Below are 15,867 nucleotides of genomic sequence, written 5' to 3'. Positions count from 1 at the left end.
ATAAACAAATAAGAAAAAAAAATACATATTTATAAAGAAAATGTAAGTAAAACCCTAATAAAAAGCAAAAGAAAAAAAAGATTTTAGTGAAAAAGAAGCCAAAGGAAGGAAGAAAGAAGAATAGAAGAGACGACGATGAAGAAGAAGAAGAAGAAGAAGAAGAAGAGAGAAAAGAAGACATGAACCTATCCTGAGTGTGATAATCGCAGAAGATAGAAGAAGAAGAAGAAGAAGAAGAAAACGAAGAAAAGAGAAACCTATCATGAGTGTGATAATCGTAGACGATACCTCAATCTATGAAGGCATAATTGTAAATAATTACAATTTGAAGTAGAACATCGTGATACACACTTACACTGATTTATAGAATAAGGGAATCTCGACATCCATATTACTACAAGTATTTTAGGATGGGAAATATTCAAATGTCTGACATGCATTTTAGGATGTAGAACTATATTGTACATAGATGTGTAAACATAGATGTTTTTTACAATATTATAGATATTTTTTAGAAAGGTAAATAATTTTCAAATTCTAGAAGTATTTAACGTACTATACGTATTTTATAAGTATTTAACATATTAAGAAAACGTATTTAACGTATTTTTAAATTGGGAAGTACTATACGGGTATTAATACGTTAAATATGTATGGTATCCGTACCGTACCTAACAAACTTGCTCTACAGTGACGTTGATAAAGGCAAGTGAGTCACAGATCTCTTTGATTCGAGCCGTGTAATCGGCTACCGACATGTCCTTCTATCGGACATTGCACAACTCTTGTCGGAGTTGCAGCTTCCGGGCAGTTGTGTTTGCTGTGAAAACCTTCTTCAAGTTTCCAGTTTCTTTTAGCGTCTTGGCATCTCGGACATGGCTCAGCAATTGGTCTCCAACACTAGACACAAAGCAGTACATCACTCTACTTGCCGCTTGTTCCCACATTGGGAAGTCCTTGTGTGCCACATCAGGTGTTGTGTCGTTAGCTCCGTCGACATAGCTCTAGTAACCATGCCCAAGCAGACTAGTGCATCTTGTATGACCAAGACGCATAGTTGGATCTGTCGAGCTTCTCCACCGGGAGCGAGCTAGCCATTCCTCTGTCCATCACTTCTCTTTCTGTTCTTACCGGGTCTTAGGGTTTGTCTTCAAATGTTGATGTCGACTGCAGAGGTTCTCAACCCTCGCGCTCTGATACCATGAAAAAACGAAGGTGCGGAGGCGTTAGACAACCGGCTTAGCCAGATAGCAACAGAGAGAGAGAGAGAGAGAGAGAGAGAGAGAGAGAGAGAGATTAACACACAGAAGGTACGCAGGAGAGACAGAGAGAGAGCAGAACAACGTAAATCTATTATCAAAACCTCTATAAAATACTCTGTACATACAACGTGCTCAACAACACTATTTATACAATTCCTAAGAGGACTGACAGAAGTACGGTGTACTTCAATGCTCACATGAGCGTCTAACACTAACTACGAGACGTTAACTACCTAGTAGTCTAGGCTGCTACTAGGCTTCCAGTTACTGCTGGATCCGGCTAACCAGCTCCCTGGCTCACCGGCTCACCGATCCGGCTCAAGCTTATTCAGTCGATCCAGATCCGGTTGAGCTTGCCGATCAATAGTGTACTTCACAGTCCAATCGTGTTTCACCGCCTTTCAACTGTGGAAAACATGGTGAAACACTTATGAGAAGAAGGTAGCTACCACAAAAAACTATCTGATTTGGCGCCTTTACAACCTTCGGATTAAAGAATCCAACTCGGTCCAGGCACACCTGAACGGGTACGAAAGTTTAAGCTCCCATATTTCGGTTTAGGGGACGACAATCGAAGATGAACTTAGAGCAACGTTACTCATGAGTTGTCTCCCCCTTTAATGGGAAACTTTCGTCCCAACTGTGTGCAATGCTTCTACTGTTGCTATGAAGTACTCCGAAGTTACGAGCGCAATACTGACTGAAGCAGCTCGAAGGAAATCGTTCGCAAAAGATTTGACTGATGAAGCTTATGTAGTATAAGGATCGGCTGACCAACCAAACAGTCAAGGAAGAAGTTCTTACCTGCAGCCGAACAATCAACGAAGTCGGAGCAAGTCTCGGGAAAATCAAATTTGCAACTATTGCAAGAAACTCAAGCACATCAAAGCCGATTGTCGTGCACTCAAAGCTAAGAACGATAAAGCACACGACGAACTTATCAGAAGAGTGGCCGCCATTAGGAGGTCAATTACGTCAGCTCCTTAGCCAAAGTATTGTCGAACATACTATCCATTGAAAACCCAGTTGAATCAGACGTTTTGATTACGATTGAGAAATCGAGCACATGGTATAATTCTTGACCTATAACCCTAAAAAACTTTTTAATCTCAAAACCCTAACACCCAGACCATAGTTGCCCTACTATGCTGGCCCTGATAAATATCATTGAAAAATCCCCCACCCTAAAAACCAATATTTGTGAACTCTGACCCAAAAACCTGTTAATTTTTACTTTTGCCTTAAATCCACCCCATAACCTAAAATCCTATCACTATGGACCTTCCCTTTTGTGTGTGGAAGAGCCTTAACGGAATCCTAACATCCTAAATTCCTTGCTCTATGAAAGAGAAATTCCAACGCTTAGAACATCATTCCCACTCTACGGACGGAACCCTATATCCCTGACAATACCTTTCTACCTAAGAAATAAAACCTAAAACCTAATAAGTAGTCAAGGCCTAGCCCTGAAATATATCGTTATGAAAGAAGAAATCAAACCTTACCCTACCGTTTACAATTGTGCAATGAATCAAAGCCCAAACCGTAACTTTTGCAAAAAAAAATATGGTGTTTTTTTTCGTTTCAGGGTGCAGGGCTAATGTGCAGTAAATTGAATTCCGATTTAATAATGCTGGTGAAGCTTGTGCTACTTCTGCCTTCTTCAAAGATGGGGACATTCCTTCTCTGTGGCAAAGCTAGCCTGTGTTGGAAGAAGAAGAAAACTCTCCCTGGTTGTGGCCAAGACTACCCAATCTATTGTTATGCAAGGGCCTTCCCTTACATCCCTCCACAAGAGAGAGAAAGAGAGAGAAGATACTGCTGGAAGCTTGGTCCCATAGCCCAAAACAGACCTTCAGAAAGCTCTTCAATGCTTTCAAGATATTCATCTCATACAGCTACTTCACCAAGGTAAAGCCAAAAAAGAAAATTTAAAAAAATTAAAAAGAAAGCGGAAGAAAAATAGCAAACCAAAAACAAAGAAGCAAATCAAAGCAAAGAGACTTAAGAGTTCCAAATTTAAAACAAAAAACCTTCATTTTGTTGGGTTCTTTTCTTTAATCTTTAATCACATGTATGATTTGCTTTCAATACCACTGGCTCCAAAATCCCTTAATTTCATGCTATGATTCTCCGCGCTACCATTTCTGCATGCTCTTCGCAATCTGAATACCACTTCGAGGATTCTTCACGCGTTAAAATTCTCGCATGTACGGCCCAGTAGCATTCGTTTTTCAAGACATGTTAACAAATATTTCTATGAAGATATTATAAAACATGTTTTTCAAGATTCAGAGTACATCGCACTCTCCAGTTAAGTTTTCCACAATGTGAAAGCATACAGATTATGTCATACAGGTGTTAATGTCATTCCTACACATGATTAGAAAGAAGGCTAGTGCATAAAAGAAGCATGAGAAGGTGCATAGACAAGCTTAAGTCAACGCCACATTGTTCTGAATTATGTTATACAGGTGTTAATGTCATTTCAAGACAAGATTAGAAAGAAGGCTAGCGCATAAAAGAAGCATGAGAAGGTGCATATCATATTGTTCTGAATTATGTTATACAGGTGTTAATGTCATTTCAAGACATGATTAGAAAGAAGGCTAGCTCATAAAAGAAGCATGAGAAGGTTCATATACAAGCATCAGTGAATGCCATATTGTTCTGAATTTATGTTATACAGGTGTTAATGTCATTTCAAGACATGATTAGAAACAATGCTAGCACATAAAAGAAGCATGAGGAGGTGCATATATAAGCATCAGTCAATGCCACATTGTTCTGAATTATGTTATACAGGTCTTAATGTCATTTCAAGACATGATTAGAAAGCAGGCTAGTGCATAAAAAAAGCATGAGAAGGTGCATATACAAGCATCAGTAAATGCCGCATTGTTCTGAATTACATTATAGGTGTTGATTCCATTCCAAGACATGATTAGAAAGAAGGCTAGTGAATATAAGCAGTCTGGGAAGGTGCAAGAAAAGTGTCAGCCATTGCCAGATTGCATTAGAATGTCTTGGATGATAAAAGTTGTGCTTTGTGTTCAGCTGCCCGGTCAATTTTCATGAATTCAGTTGTACTGCTTTAAGTGTCATCCCAAGCTTCTCAATGGAGGAAATTTTGGCCCTCCCAATTGGCAACACATATTCACACATGATTTTCATAAATATACTAAAACTCTTTCCTCATTTACCATAGCAAATCCAATTTTATGAACTAAGTTCTTTTAACGCACTTCCTGCTTTTGGATCCAACTTTACAGTCCCTTATTGCTGCTGAATGACCACCTTCATAAAAAATTTAAAATTTGAACTTGATACAAGTTTTCCTTCTTACATAAACTGTGTCTTTGAAGAGGAAAGAATGGGAGGGGTTCCTGAGGGTGTCTTTGAACAGATTTCATGATCATATGATGAATTACATAGCTGTCTTGTACTAAATAGCTTGCTGTGAAGAAAATGGCCTCTGGTATAATGAGAAACATTAGTGTAAAATACGATGATTCAGGCATAAGACAAGGATGTATGAAAATCATACTATTTTTTTTGTCAATGGTAGCAAACATAAAGAACAATAACAAAGATATGCCACCCATTGCCATACTTGATTCATTGCATGTACATGTTTTCAAAACATTTTACTTCATATGGGGTCAACTACACTCCTCTAGTCTATAGATAATACGATAAAAACACTGAGCCAATCACCGTCAGAGGAAGGAAAAGTTTGGTGAATGATTCATTTAATCAAAAGTCTTCAAAATTAGGGCCAGGGAAACTATAACATCAAGAGAACTTAAACATATTTCCATTTCTGGATCTTCTGTGCAATGATATAACGAATATCCAAAGTAGCTTCTGAGTTATCTTCAATCTCCAAAGTAGAATGCAGAATGAAAACATCAAAATCACACTGTGGAATATTGAAAATCTCAGGGTTTCGTGCATAGTCCTGCAGAGAACAGAGAAAACTCAAAAACATTTACGTTTTAATAAATCAAAGTGAGAACACAAAAATGGAATTGCACTCCCTAACCTTCTCTGTGAGCAGCACAAGGGGGACTGATGCTACCTTTGATTGAAGTATAGACAGTCTCTCCTTGATGAGAAATATCTCCTGCAGTGCATGAAAATTAGAGGGATTTCTAATAAAAGCCATACTTTCAAGTTTATATTAAAATATAAACCTCATATACAAGTTCGTTCATCACATCAAAGTAATAAACACACTTGTCTAGAAGTCATCGAACTGATAAAAACTGGAATTTCGATGCATAACTTTACAATGTCACCCATTTAACTATTGCTGTATTGTTATAAATTTCAATATTATATTAAAAAAAGAAGCCAAAACTATGGTTTAGAAGAGCTCAAACAAATCCAACCTTAGACTGGAAGTGATGATGATCAGGAAACTCCAAAGGTTCTATAAAGGCAGCTCCTAGCTGAAAACAGATAGACTAAAATTAAATAACTGAAAAAAGATAGAAGGAAAAACAAGAATATATATATATATATAACTTGCTTCAGCTTCCTTCACTAGATCTATCCTACAGTTTAGATAATACTCCAAACAAGTCGAAATTGCAGCATTAGTTGACCAAATGTTCCTTGGATGGAAGGAGAACACAGTTTGCACAAGTCACTTCAACACCATGAAGGGAAAATTTCAGAAATACCTCTTGAGTTGTTCATTCTCTGAACAGCCTCAATTAACCATTGAAAGAGATAGAGACAGGGTGAACTGATAAACCATTATCATTGTTCTTAATGACATTAATCAAGGGCATTTGGGGAAATAAAGAAAAAGGGAGGGATATACCCGAGTTTTACCTACCTAGAATGCAATAGAACAAATTCTTGATTTTCAAGGAAAATAAGAAAATGGCCTTTGAAAGAAAACATTACCTTCTCCAAAATGAAGGACAGTGATTTTGGGCAGCCTATCCCAGAGACACACAAAACATATGCCCCTTTTAAAACATCCAATGATACCATTAGTTCTGTGCTGAAAGATGCAGTTGTCGCACTTGGAATCTTAAAAAGCATACGTGGAAGCATCTTGCTACAGCACACAGCAGCGTTATAGCAAAGAGCTCCCGCGAGCATTTTCTTGATGGACTTCAATCTTTCATGCGAGACCTGCTTGTACCCAAAATGTAAACAAATTTCCACTCCCACGCTCTCTCTAGGATATCAACAGATAGCTGTATTATTCTGAAACAATCATAAATAAAATCCACATGCTGACGCTTCCCTGCCTGATAAACTATCATCCATAGGAGTTGATATCGTGCTTCTCTATTGCATGCACATGGCTAAAATAAATAAGATGGATATAGAAGCCTCTATAGTGGCATGATAAGCATTATTTACAGTAAAACACCAAGGCTCCACCTCTAGACCCTCACTGGTGTCATAGGACAGATCAAGCAGAGTTCACATCGGCTACCAACAGACATGCAAAATAATCAAATACATGAAGTCACACAAGGAGATCTTACCATGGGACATGTGAACCATGACAAATCCATTCAGCCTTCTGGAATAAATAGGTTTTAAGTCATATGTTTCTTTCCAAAACTCTATCCTGTTCTCTGGTTCTTCTTTGGAAGCATCAGTGTCAATTTGTTTTGGCTGATATCAGTGATTCATTCTTTGTCTAGGGGTTCATATTCACAGCCCATACTGTTTTTGGAAATTGGAATCACCAATTATCATGTGTACAAAGTCACCTTTCAAATTCCATCAAAATATGAATACAGAATTGAGAATACTTTATAACATACCAGATTTGCATGATGAATTACAAGAATATCGGCACGAGCCAGTGCAGACAAAGGTTCCCGCAATGGACCGCGAGGTATCAGCTTCTCATTTCCAAAAAGTGACAATGCATTAATCATGACAATTTCTATATCTCTCTTCATTTTGAAGTGCTGAAACAGGACACAAATTTTCTGTCAATTGACCACATGGGTTTAGACTTGCAAAAATCTAGCCATGTCGTCTAAACATATTATTTACCATTTAGTTTAAGGCTTTGTGTTCCTTTGAAACTAACAGACATGTAAGAACTAAGCACATGATTTGGATGCTAGGCATGCTGTAGTCCAAGCACATAATCTGAATGCTAAGTTTATGAGGATGTACTGATTTCAGGATTCTGCTACTCACATTACGATTCGGTTTTAATATCATGGATGTTGCAACATACGCAGTGCTACCAATCTGTGAGAAAAGCTGTTAATAGCAGCAGCGGAAGAGTTAGAACAAAATAGACACAGCCAAGCTGTGAGAAGGCTGTTAGACAGTAGTAGAAAAAAATGGTTGCAAAGAGTAGAGACACAGCCAAAGAGTTGTGCTTGTTTGTAAGTAGCAGCAGAAAATAATCTCCTTACAAAAGAGGCTGGTATAAGCCTATTTATACAAAATTGGGAATAGTTGTTTGGTAGTTAAGAGACACTTGTACTACCAAACAAGTACAATAAACTAGGAATAAAAAAAGGGAATATCTTGGAAAAAGTGGAAGAGACAAAAGGCATTTAAAGCATTGCAGATTCTAGAGAGAGAAGGCATTTAAAAAGTTGCAGATTCTAGAGAGAAAAGAATCTGGGAAGAGAGAATGTAGTACAGAGATAATAAAGATGAAAGAGAGTGCAAGTCTGGAGCTGTCACCCTCCAACACCTCCTCTCAGCTCCAGAACGGTGGTCCAACATTGAGTCGATCAAGGAGCTAATCAATGGCTTGCCTTGGAAGCGGCTTAGTAAATAAATCAGCCACATTTCCTTGAGTAGGGCAATATGCCAAGTTGATGACTTGTGACTTTACTAATTCACGAACAAAATGGTAGTGCACTTAGATGTGTTTTGTTCTACCATGAAATGCTGAGCTATGTGCCAAGGCACGGGCACTTTGGCTGTCGGTGAAAATTGCAATAGGAGAGTCTTGCAAAACACGAATGTGAGAAAACAATTGCATTAACCATAGCAACTCACAGCAAGTATCCAAGTAGGTGCAATATTCAGCTTCCATCGATAAAGTAGACACTGAGTTTTGCTTCTTTGATTTCCAAGAAATCAAGCTTGAACCTAACATAAAACAATAGCCAGATGTGAACCTTCTAGAATCAATATCACCTACCCAATCAGCATCTGAGTAGCCAACAAGCTCAATGCAGCCTCCAAAAGACAGACCATAGTCGAGTGTGTTGGCCAAATACCGAAGAACTCGAATAGCTGCTTGCCAATGACTGTCTTGGAGCAGTTGAGAATTGGCTGAGAATACTCACGCTATAGGACAAATCAAGCCTGGTATAAGTTAAGTGAAGAAGGGACCCAATTAACCTTCTATATTTCATGATATCCTCAAATATGGGAGAATTGTCTTCACGAGATAGCTTTGAGTTTGGATCCATTGGACAGGAGAGTGGCTTGCAATTTGACATGCTATAGGTCTCAAGGAGCTGCCTGAGATACCTATGTTGGCTGAGAAAGATACCACCATGTGATTGATAGACCTCCATACCTATGAAATAATGGAGAAGTCCTAGATCAATCATTTCAAAGGTTGTTTTGAGGTCAGCACGGACCTCCTCGATTTTAGATGCAAGGGACCCTGTAATTAGAAGGTCGTCAACATATAATATGATCAAGCAAAGCAAATTATCTTGGGAAAAAACATAGAGATTGTTGTCAGCATTACAGTTTTGAAACCCAAGAGAGAGAAAGAAGCTATCAATTTTGTCATGCCAAGCTTTGGGAGCTTGCTTTAAGCCATACAAGGCTTTGTGTAACCTGTAGACCATGTTTTTCTGCTCTAAAATCTCGAAACCTGGAGGTTGTTGAACATAAACCTCCTCTTTCAAGTCACCATTAAGGAAGGCTGACTTGACATCCATTTGAAAAATGGGCCATTTGTTGTGAGCAACAAGTGCAAGAGCACATCGGATAGAGGTGTACCTTGTTGTTGGAGCAAAAGTTTCCTCGTAATCCACTCCTTCGACTTGTGAGTAGCCTTTTGCCACTAAACGTGCCTTGTGCTTATCCAAAGTACCATCAGCATGGTATTTGTTCTTGAAAATCCATTTCAGTCCAATGACTTGTCGATGTGGAGGCCGTGGGACCAGCTCCCATGTATGATTCCGCTCAATGGAATCAAGTTCAACTTCCATTGCTGCTTTCCACTTTGGAAGAACAAGGGCCTCTTTTGTTGTTGTGCGTTCTTTGGATTGCACAACAATGCACAATAAGGCAAAGTTGCATGAATGCAGCGGCCGTTGTGACTTACGTGTTCGAGAACCAGATGTATACTCATGAAGTTCAGCATCGGAGAGATGAGAATCACAAATGGTGGCTTGAAGCCACTTGGGAAGTGGTGGAAGCTGGTTTGTAGAGGGAGGGGAAACAAGTAGAGTTGAGGAAGAGGATTAAATTGTTGGCAAAGTTAGAGATCGAGTAGGAGGAGATGGGGGGCTTGATGATGAGACATCTTCGTCTAAAATAGGAGATTCCGAAGGAGCTGGGATTTCAACCATGAACTCAGGTGAAATCCTAGAATCATCCAGCTGAGACTCCACAAAATGAACATCCCTAGAGATGACTAGGGACTTTGACTCTAAATCCCATAACCTGTACGCTTTAGATTGTGTGCTGTAACCAAGAAATTTGCATTTCTTCATTTTGGACTCAAATTTCGTCCTTTTATGATCTGAAATGTGAACATAAGCATCACAACCAAAGACTTTAAAGTGAGATACTGAGGGCTTTACACCTGTAAATGCTTCTGCAGGCGTCATTCTAGCAACTGCTTTTGTTGGGCAACAGTTGATGATGTAGACTGCTGTGTTGACAGCTTCACCCCTAAACGAGAGAGGAAGGTCAAATTGAGATAGCATTGTACGAGCCATCTCTTGGACTGTCCGGTTCTTCCTTTCCACGACTCCATTTTGTTGAGGAGTATTGGGTGTAAAAAATTGGCGAGCAATGCCTCGTTGAGAGCAGAAATGGTGGAAAGCTTAGGAGATAAACTCTCCACCATTGTCCAACTTGATCTTTCGAACTTTCTTCGATGTCTCGTTCTCCACGAGAGCTACCCATTCTTGAAATTTTGTGAGGGCTTGCAATTTTTCCACAAGAAAATAAACCCAAACCTTGCGGTAGAAATCATCAATGATGAGCATGAAGTAGCATGCACCACCAAGAGTAGTGGTTTTCATGGAACCACAAAGATCCATGTGCACTAACTCCAAGATAGACGTTGCACGGTGAGTGGCTTCATGAGGGAAAGGCTCTCGATGTTGCTTGGGAGTTTTGAAAATAGGAAGACCCTCAACTAGTTGGGAAGAGAAGAGCTTTTGAAGAGAATCATAGTTGAGATGACCAAACCTAGCATGCCACAACGTGGGATCTTCTTGTGCCACCAACGCATAAGAGCCTTGAAGAAGATAAAGAAGATGAGATTTGGACTTTTCCAAGGGGCTATGGGAACTTTTCAGGCGGTATAAACCCCCTTCTTGTGTGCCACTAGCTACAATTTGTAGGTTGTTGGTGTCAATGACTTCCAAAACTGAGCTATCAAAGTATACTCCATAACCTTGCTTAGTGATTTTGTAAACTAAAAGTAGGTTGGCAAAGATGCGAGGCACATGTAGCACATCTTGAAGAATGACAGGTTCTTCATTTGAAGAATTGTTAAGAAACACATTACCCACACATGAAGCCTCAATGCTTGCGGCATCTCCTATGGAGATTTGGGAGGAGCTAGGTTTCACATAATGCAAAATGGATTTGTCATAGGTCATGTGTGAAGTAGCACCACTATCTACTAACCACTCATCAATGGTTGAGATAGTTGGTCCAGCCAAATGTGAAGTATGTTCCTCAATGCCAATGAAAATTGTTTATTTGGCTGAGTGGGCTGAGTGGGCTGAGTGGGCCGAGTTGGATTTCGGTGTAGGTTGATTTTCGGTAGAAGAAGAGTTCTTAGCATTGTCCCTTTTCTTTTTCCAACAATCAGGTTGAATGTGACCTTTGTAGACACAATAATGACAAGTGAGCTCCTTGTAGGCTGGGTTGTTTGGTGGTCTTGGATTGGGTTTGTTGTAGGAGTTACCATTTTGCTTCCACTTGCCATACTTCTCGCATGTAGAAGTGTCTCATTGAAAGTTTGAGCACTTTTCTTCCTTGTTGCCCTATCTTGTAGCATGCCAAGAAATGTATTCATATCAGGTGTGTTGGGAAGAAGAGAAATTGTGTCACAAAAAGCTGAGAATGACTCAGGCAACTTTATCATTAGACAATGCACAAACTCAACTTCAGTTGACTTGCTTCCCAAAGAAACTAGTTCCTTTTGGAGAGTAACAAATTGCGTTATTTGATCCATGATGTTGGGAGTGTCATGAATCTTGAGATTAGCTAGTTGGTTCTCAATAGCTATCATTTGAGCATGATTAGCTCGATGGTACCTCTTTTTGATGGATGTCCATAGTTCATTGGCTGTCTCTTCATCTGTATCTTGAAATTGACGAGCGATGCTCATTTTAATATTAAACATGAGGAAAGCATGGGCACGAGAATCCTTATCTGGCCACGCTTCAATCTCAGCGTTAGATGAGCCAGCAACTGATTTGGTTGAAGAGGATGAAGTTACTGGTGGTTTCTTGTCACTACCATTGACTACATTCCATAAACGATGGTATTGTAGCAAGGTCTTTATTTGTAGCTCCCAATCCAAGTAATTGTTCCCATCCAAGATGGACTCTTTGGGGAGTTGGGGAATGGTTGATGAAACAATCGTGGCATGTGAGGCCATGCATATCCTCCTCTTGAGCCACAACTGGACAATTTACAGCAGTTGTAAGTAGATGGTCAGGGTCTTTCTACTTCTCCCTAGATGCTAGGTGAGGCTCAAATGAGGGGAAAAGAAAAAAAAAAAAAAAAAACTCCTTTGTAGGTTGGGAGGGAGGGATAAAAGAAGATAGGTCTGTGTGCTCTTTGGCAAAAAAAAATCAGGCTGAGGATATGGAGACCTCACTGCTCTGATACCATGTGAGAAAAGCTGTTAATAGCAGCAGCGGAAGAGTTAGAACAAAATAGTCACAGCCAAGCTGTGAGAAGGCTGTTAGACAGTAGTAGAAAAAAATGGTTGCAAAGAGTAGAGACACAGCCAAAGAGTTGTGCTTGTTTGTAAGTAGCAACAGAAAATAATCACCTTACAAAAGAGGCTGGTATAAGCCTATTTATACAAAATTGGGAATAGTTGTTTGGTAGTTAAGAGACTCTTGTACTACCAAACAGGTACAATAAACTAGAAATAAAAAATGGGAATATCTTGGAAAAAGTGGAAGAGACAAAAGGCATTTAAAGCATTGCAGATTCTAAAGAGAGAAGGCATTTAAAAAGTTGCAAATTCTAGAGAGAAAAGAATTTGGGAAGAGAGAGAATGTAGTACAGAGATAATAAAGATGAAAGAGAGTGCAGGTCTGGAGCTGCAACCCTCCGACACAATCATGATACGTAGATAAACAGAAACTCCATGAGTAGAAGCATGGTTACATTGGGTAAATCAAAAGAGACAGCTTAGTAGATTCTAATGTGTCTTCCTAAGGAGGGAATTCTTCCACAACACAATAAAAAAGTGGAATCAAGCTATCATCTGACATAAAATTTCTGAATCCCAGCCAATATCACAAGTGTTAAATCAAAAAGGAACTAGACACCACCAGCTAGTTTACTATATCGTAAAATGTATAAAAAAGTGTATACCTGCATACCATCATCAAGAAGAATTAGACCAATGCCATGATTCTGATCATATGTTGATAATCTCTTAGATTTTGATTGATCATAAACTATTCCCTTCGCATAAGGACACAGATTCGATGCCATTTCAACTATGTCTTCAGTGCTCATTAAGCCATGTTTCTGAAATAATGTTGTTGCTGTCTTAACCCTGTTACTACCTATGCCAACTACTGCTGGAGTTCCTTGTAGATGATTCTCAAGTAGCCTTCCTTCATCCCCACCAGCATAGCCCTAGACGAGCAAGCCCAGCAATAGAGAAATTAATAATGATGCAAAAAGATACTAAAACATTGTCAGAAGTAGGGCCAATAATTCACCCGCGTAAGTATAAGTGGAGAAATACCACATTCTAGAAACTGCCAAGCAAGATACTCAACCATAGGTGTCTTTCCATTTCCGCCCCATGTTATGTTGCCTACACTTATCACTGGAATAGGCATTCTGCACAAAATTGAAAATGATGTCAAATTTTTTTTCCTGATATAGATTTCACAATATGTTATTCTGGATGCATCCAAATTTTTCTTCCATATATTATTAGTCTTTAAAAAGTTCATCAAAACAAGATAGGGGAGACTAGTGAAGAATGAAAACTTCTGATATTCAGTTCCTCAAAAACTGTAGAATTCGAATAATAATCCATGTTCAACAAGGCTGGAAGTTGAACTGATGAACTGCCTGGCTAACATGAAGAAGAAGCTGAATATTTTGTGGCTAAGCCAAGGAAGTGCCCTCAGTAAAACAAATTAAAATGGAAAGGCGAAAAAGAAAAGGTGAAAAACTGGTTGTAGAAGAGCTGAAGAGAGAGAATGGACCTGACTGACTTGAAAACGCCCCATTGATAGAGCTTTTGCCGAAGAAGGCAGAGAGATGCGTAGAGAAGGCTTCCGAGCCCAAGGATGGGGAGAACAGACTTGTCTGCAGAGGATAACGAATGTGGGTCTGCGTAAGCTATTCGCGACAGAGCAAGCCTCAGCTTCATTGCCCACCTTCTCTCTCTCTCTCTCTCTCTCTGCCTCTGTTTCTCTGCCTGCAGGCTGCCTCTGTGTGTGTGTGTGTGTGTGTGTGTGTGTGTGTGTGTGTGTGTGTGTGTGTACATATTTTGGGTTCTTCTCAGGAAGTAGATTTCGAAATATGAAAACACACACGCGCGCGCGCGTAGTAGACTTAAAAAATCCGAGACCTCATCTCCGAGTGTTATGCCGGCTCCAGTTTTAAGGTGCCACCAACCGCTTTCATAGCTCTTGGCGAAGCAGCACACCCAACAGAACAACTAAGGAGTAATCCTACATTAATAATGAGCCCATCTCAGTTCCGCTCATGATTAGCTCGCACTGTTAAGACTCTTCACTCAAGTGAGAACGTTGCTCCACTCTCGAACACCTTAGTCTCCATCCTTGATGACATTATGTAGGGTTGCCCAATGATCACATAACGAGAAGCTGAATCTTGCACAAAGAAGTGTTGCTCCATCTCTACATCCCCAATTGTGACTTGAATGTTGGGGCACGCTCCATAAAGATCTTTTGTCACCTTCTTCATCGAACGAATCTTCCATCCATGGCTTGTGTTGATAGGCCATCTCCCTTCTTGTACAAATCCATCGACATGAAGTTAATCTTTGACATGTGGTCTATAATGGCCACCACTGTCTTTGTTGTGTTGTGTCCCTTCTCATGGGAGAAGTAAGAGTTGTAAGTCGGTTGAGAGCAGGCTAAGTGTTTTCCCTCCTCATGGGTCGGCTAAAGACCGAAATGTATGTGTGTGTGTGTGTGTGAGAGAGAGAGAACCAAGTTAGGGTTTAAGTTAAACTTAAACCCTAACTTGGTTCTCTCACACACATAGGGTTTAGGGTTTAGGGTTTTGTTAGATATATAGAATTGCAAACAAAGAAGTGTGTGTGAGTTGTGAACAGAGAACGTAAGGGAGAGCACCGCGGGAAGACTCTGCATGTGTAGTGGCACCAAAGCAAGTCTCTCTCCTAGCCGATGATCTGACGAACACTAAATCAGGTTCTATTGTTCCATTCTTTATGTGTTTCCCTATCTCTGGTGTTCCACCCATCTTGTTTGAGTGAAGACGATTATCAAGGCTGTTGCCTTGATACTCAGGTAATCCTCGATTTAGATCCATAGAGAGGATGTACCCACTTGTATACTGACATATAGTGGAAGTTCTTTGGTACCCTAAGGGTCCCGTGGTTTTTCCCGAGTTAGGGTTTTCCATGTTAAAAATCTTGTGTCTCTGTGTTGTGTTTTTTTTTCATTAGTCTGTTTGTTGTTTCGATCCAAAACACATCAAACTGGTATCAGAGCCACAGGTTTAGATGGAGGGGAAGATGAGTAGCCTTCAAGGAATGATTATATTGGACTCCAATAACTATTCTGATTGGAAAATCAAGATGGAGGATCTCTTGATAATGAGGGATTTGTATGAGTCGATCGATAGGAAGCAAGTACCGACTGGGTAGTTGAATTTGAGTGGAAAATCATTCATAAAAAGGTTGTAGCAATCATAAGACAATTTGTAGATGTGAGTATACTCCAACATGTGGCAAATGACACAAATGCCTATGAGTTATGGCATAAGCTTGCCGGCATGTATGAGAGTATAATGAGAAAACTGGCGAGGCTGAAGTACTCTAATGGTGAAAGGATTGTTGTGCACACAAGTACATTCATGGGTTTAGTGAATCAACTAACCCCAACCAAGATGCCTTTATATGATGAGCTACAAAACTTGTTGCTACTTTCTTCCCTACCAAACAGTTGGGAAAACCTAACAATGTTAC

General features: G+C 39.7%; 1 protein-coding gene across 2 annotated transcripts; it reads right to left on the bottom strand.

The window, feature by feature from the left end:
- Nucleotides 1–5,063: 5,063 nt before the first annotated feature.
- Nucleotides 5,064–14,084, bottom strand: LPXK (tetraacyldisaccharide 4'-kinase family protein). 2 transcript variants are annotated; one of them, XM_087317820.1, is made up of 8 exons: nucleotides 13,892–14,084; nucleotides 13,394–13,517; nucleotides 13,038–13,307; nucleotides 7,061–7,210; nucleotides 6,180–6,413; nucleotides 5,657–5,716; nucleotides 5,308–5,388; nucleotides 5,064–5,223 (listed from the first exon to the last, which is right to left on the bottom strand). In XM_087317820.1, exons 1-8 carry the CDS (start codon nucleotides 14,056–14,058, stop codon nucleotides 5,068–5,070), a joined length of 1,242 nt encoding a protein of 413 aa, XP_087173946.1. In that variant the 5' UTR covers nucleotides 14,059–14,084; the 3' UTR covers nucleotides 5,064–5,067. The 2 variants fall into 2 exon arrangements, with proteins under 2 accessions (XP_087173946.1, XP_087173947.1); XM_087317821.1 differs by lacking the exon at nucleotides 5,657–5,716.
- Nucleotides 14,085–15,867: the final 1,783 nt, after the last annotated feature.

This window comes from Azolla caroliniana, unplaced genomic scaffold (assembly GCF_043228905.1).
Source record: "Azolla caroliniana isolate FFs.n. ecotype wild unplaced genomic scaffold, voAzoCaro1.0.p SCAF_4, whole genome shotgun sequence".
Taxonomy (NCBI): Eukaryota; Viridiplantae; Streptophyta; class Polypodiopsida; order Salviniales; family Salviniaceae; genus Azolla; species Azolla caroliniana.
This window is presented reverse-complemented; position numbering and strand designations above follow the sequence as displayed.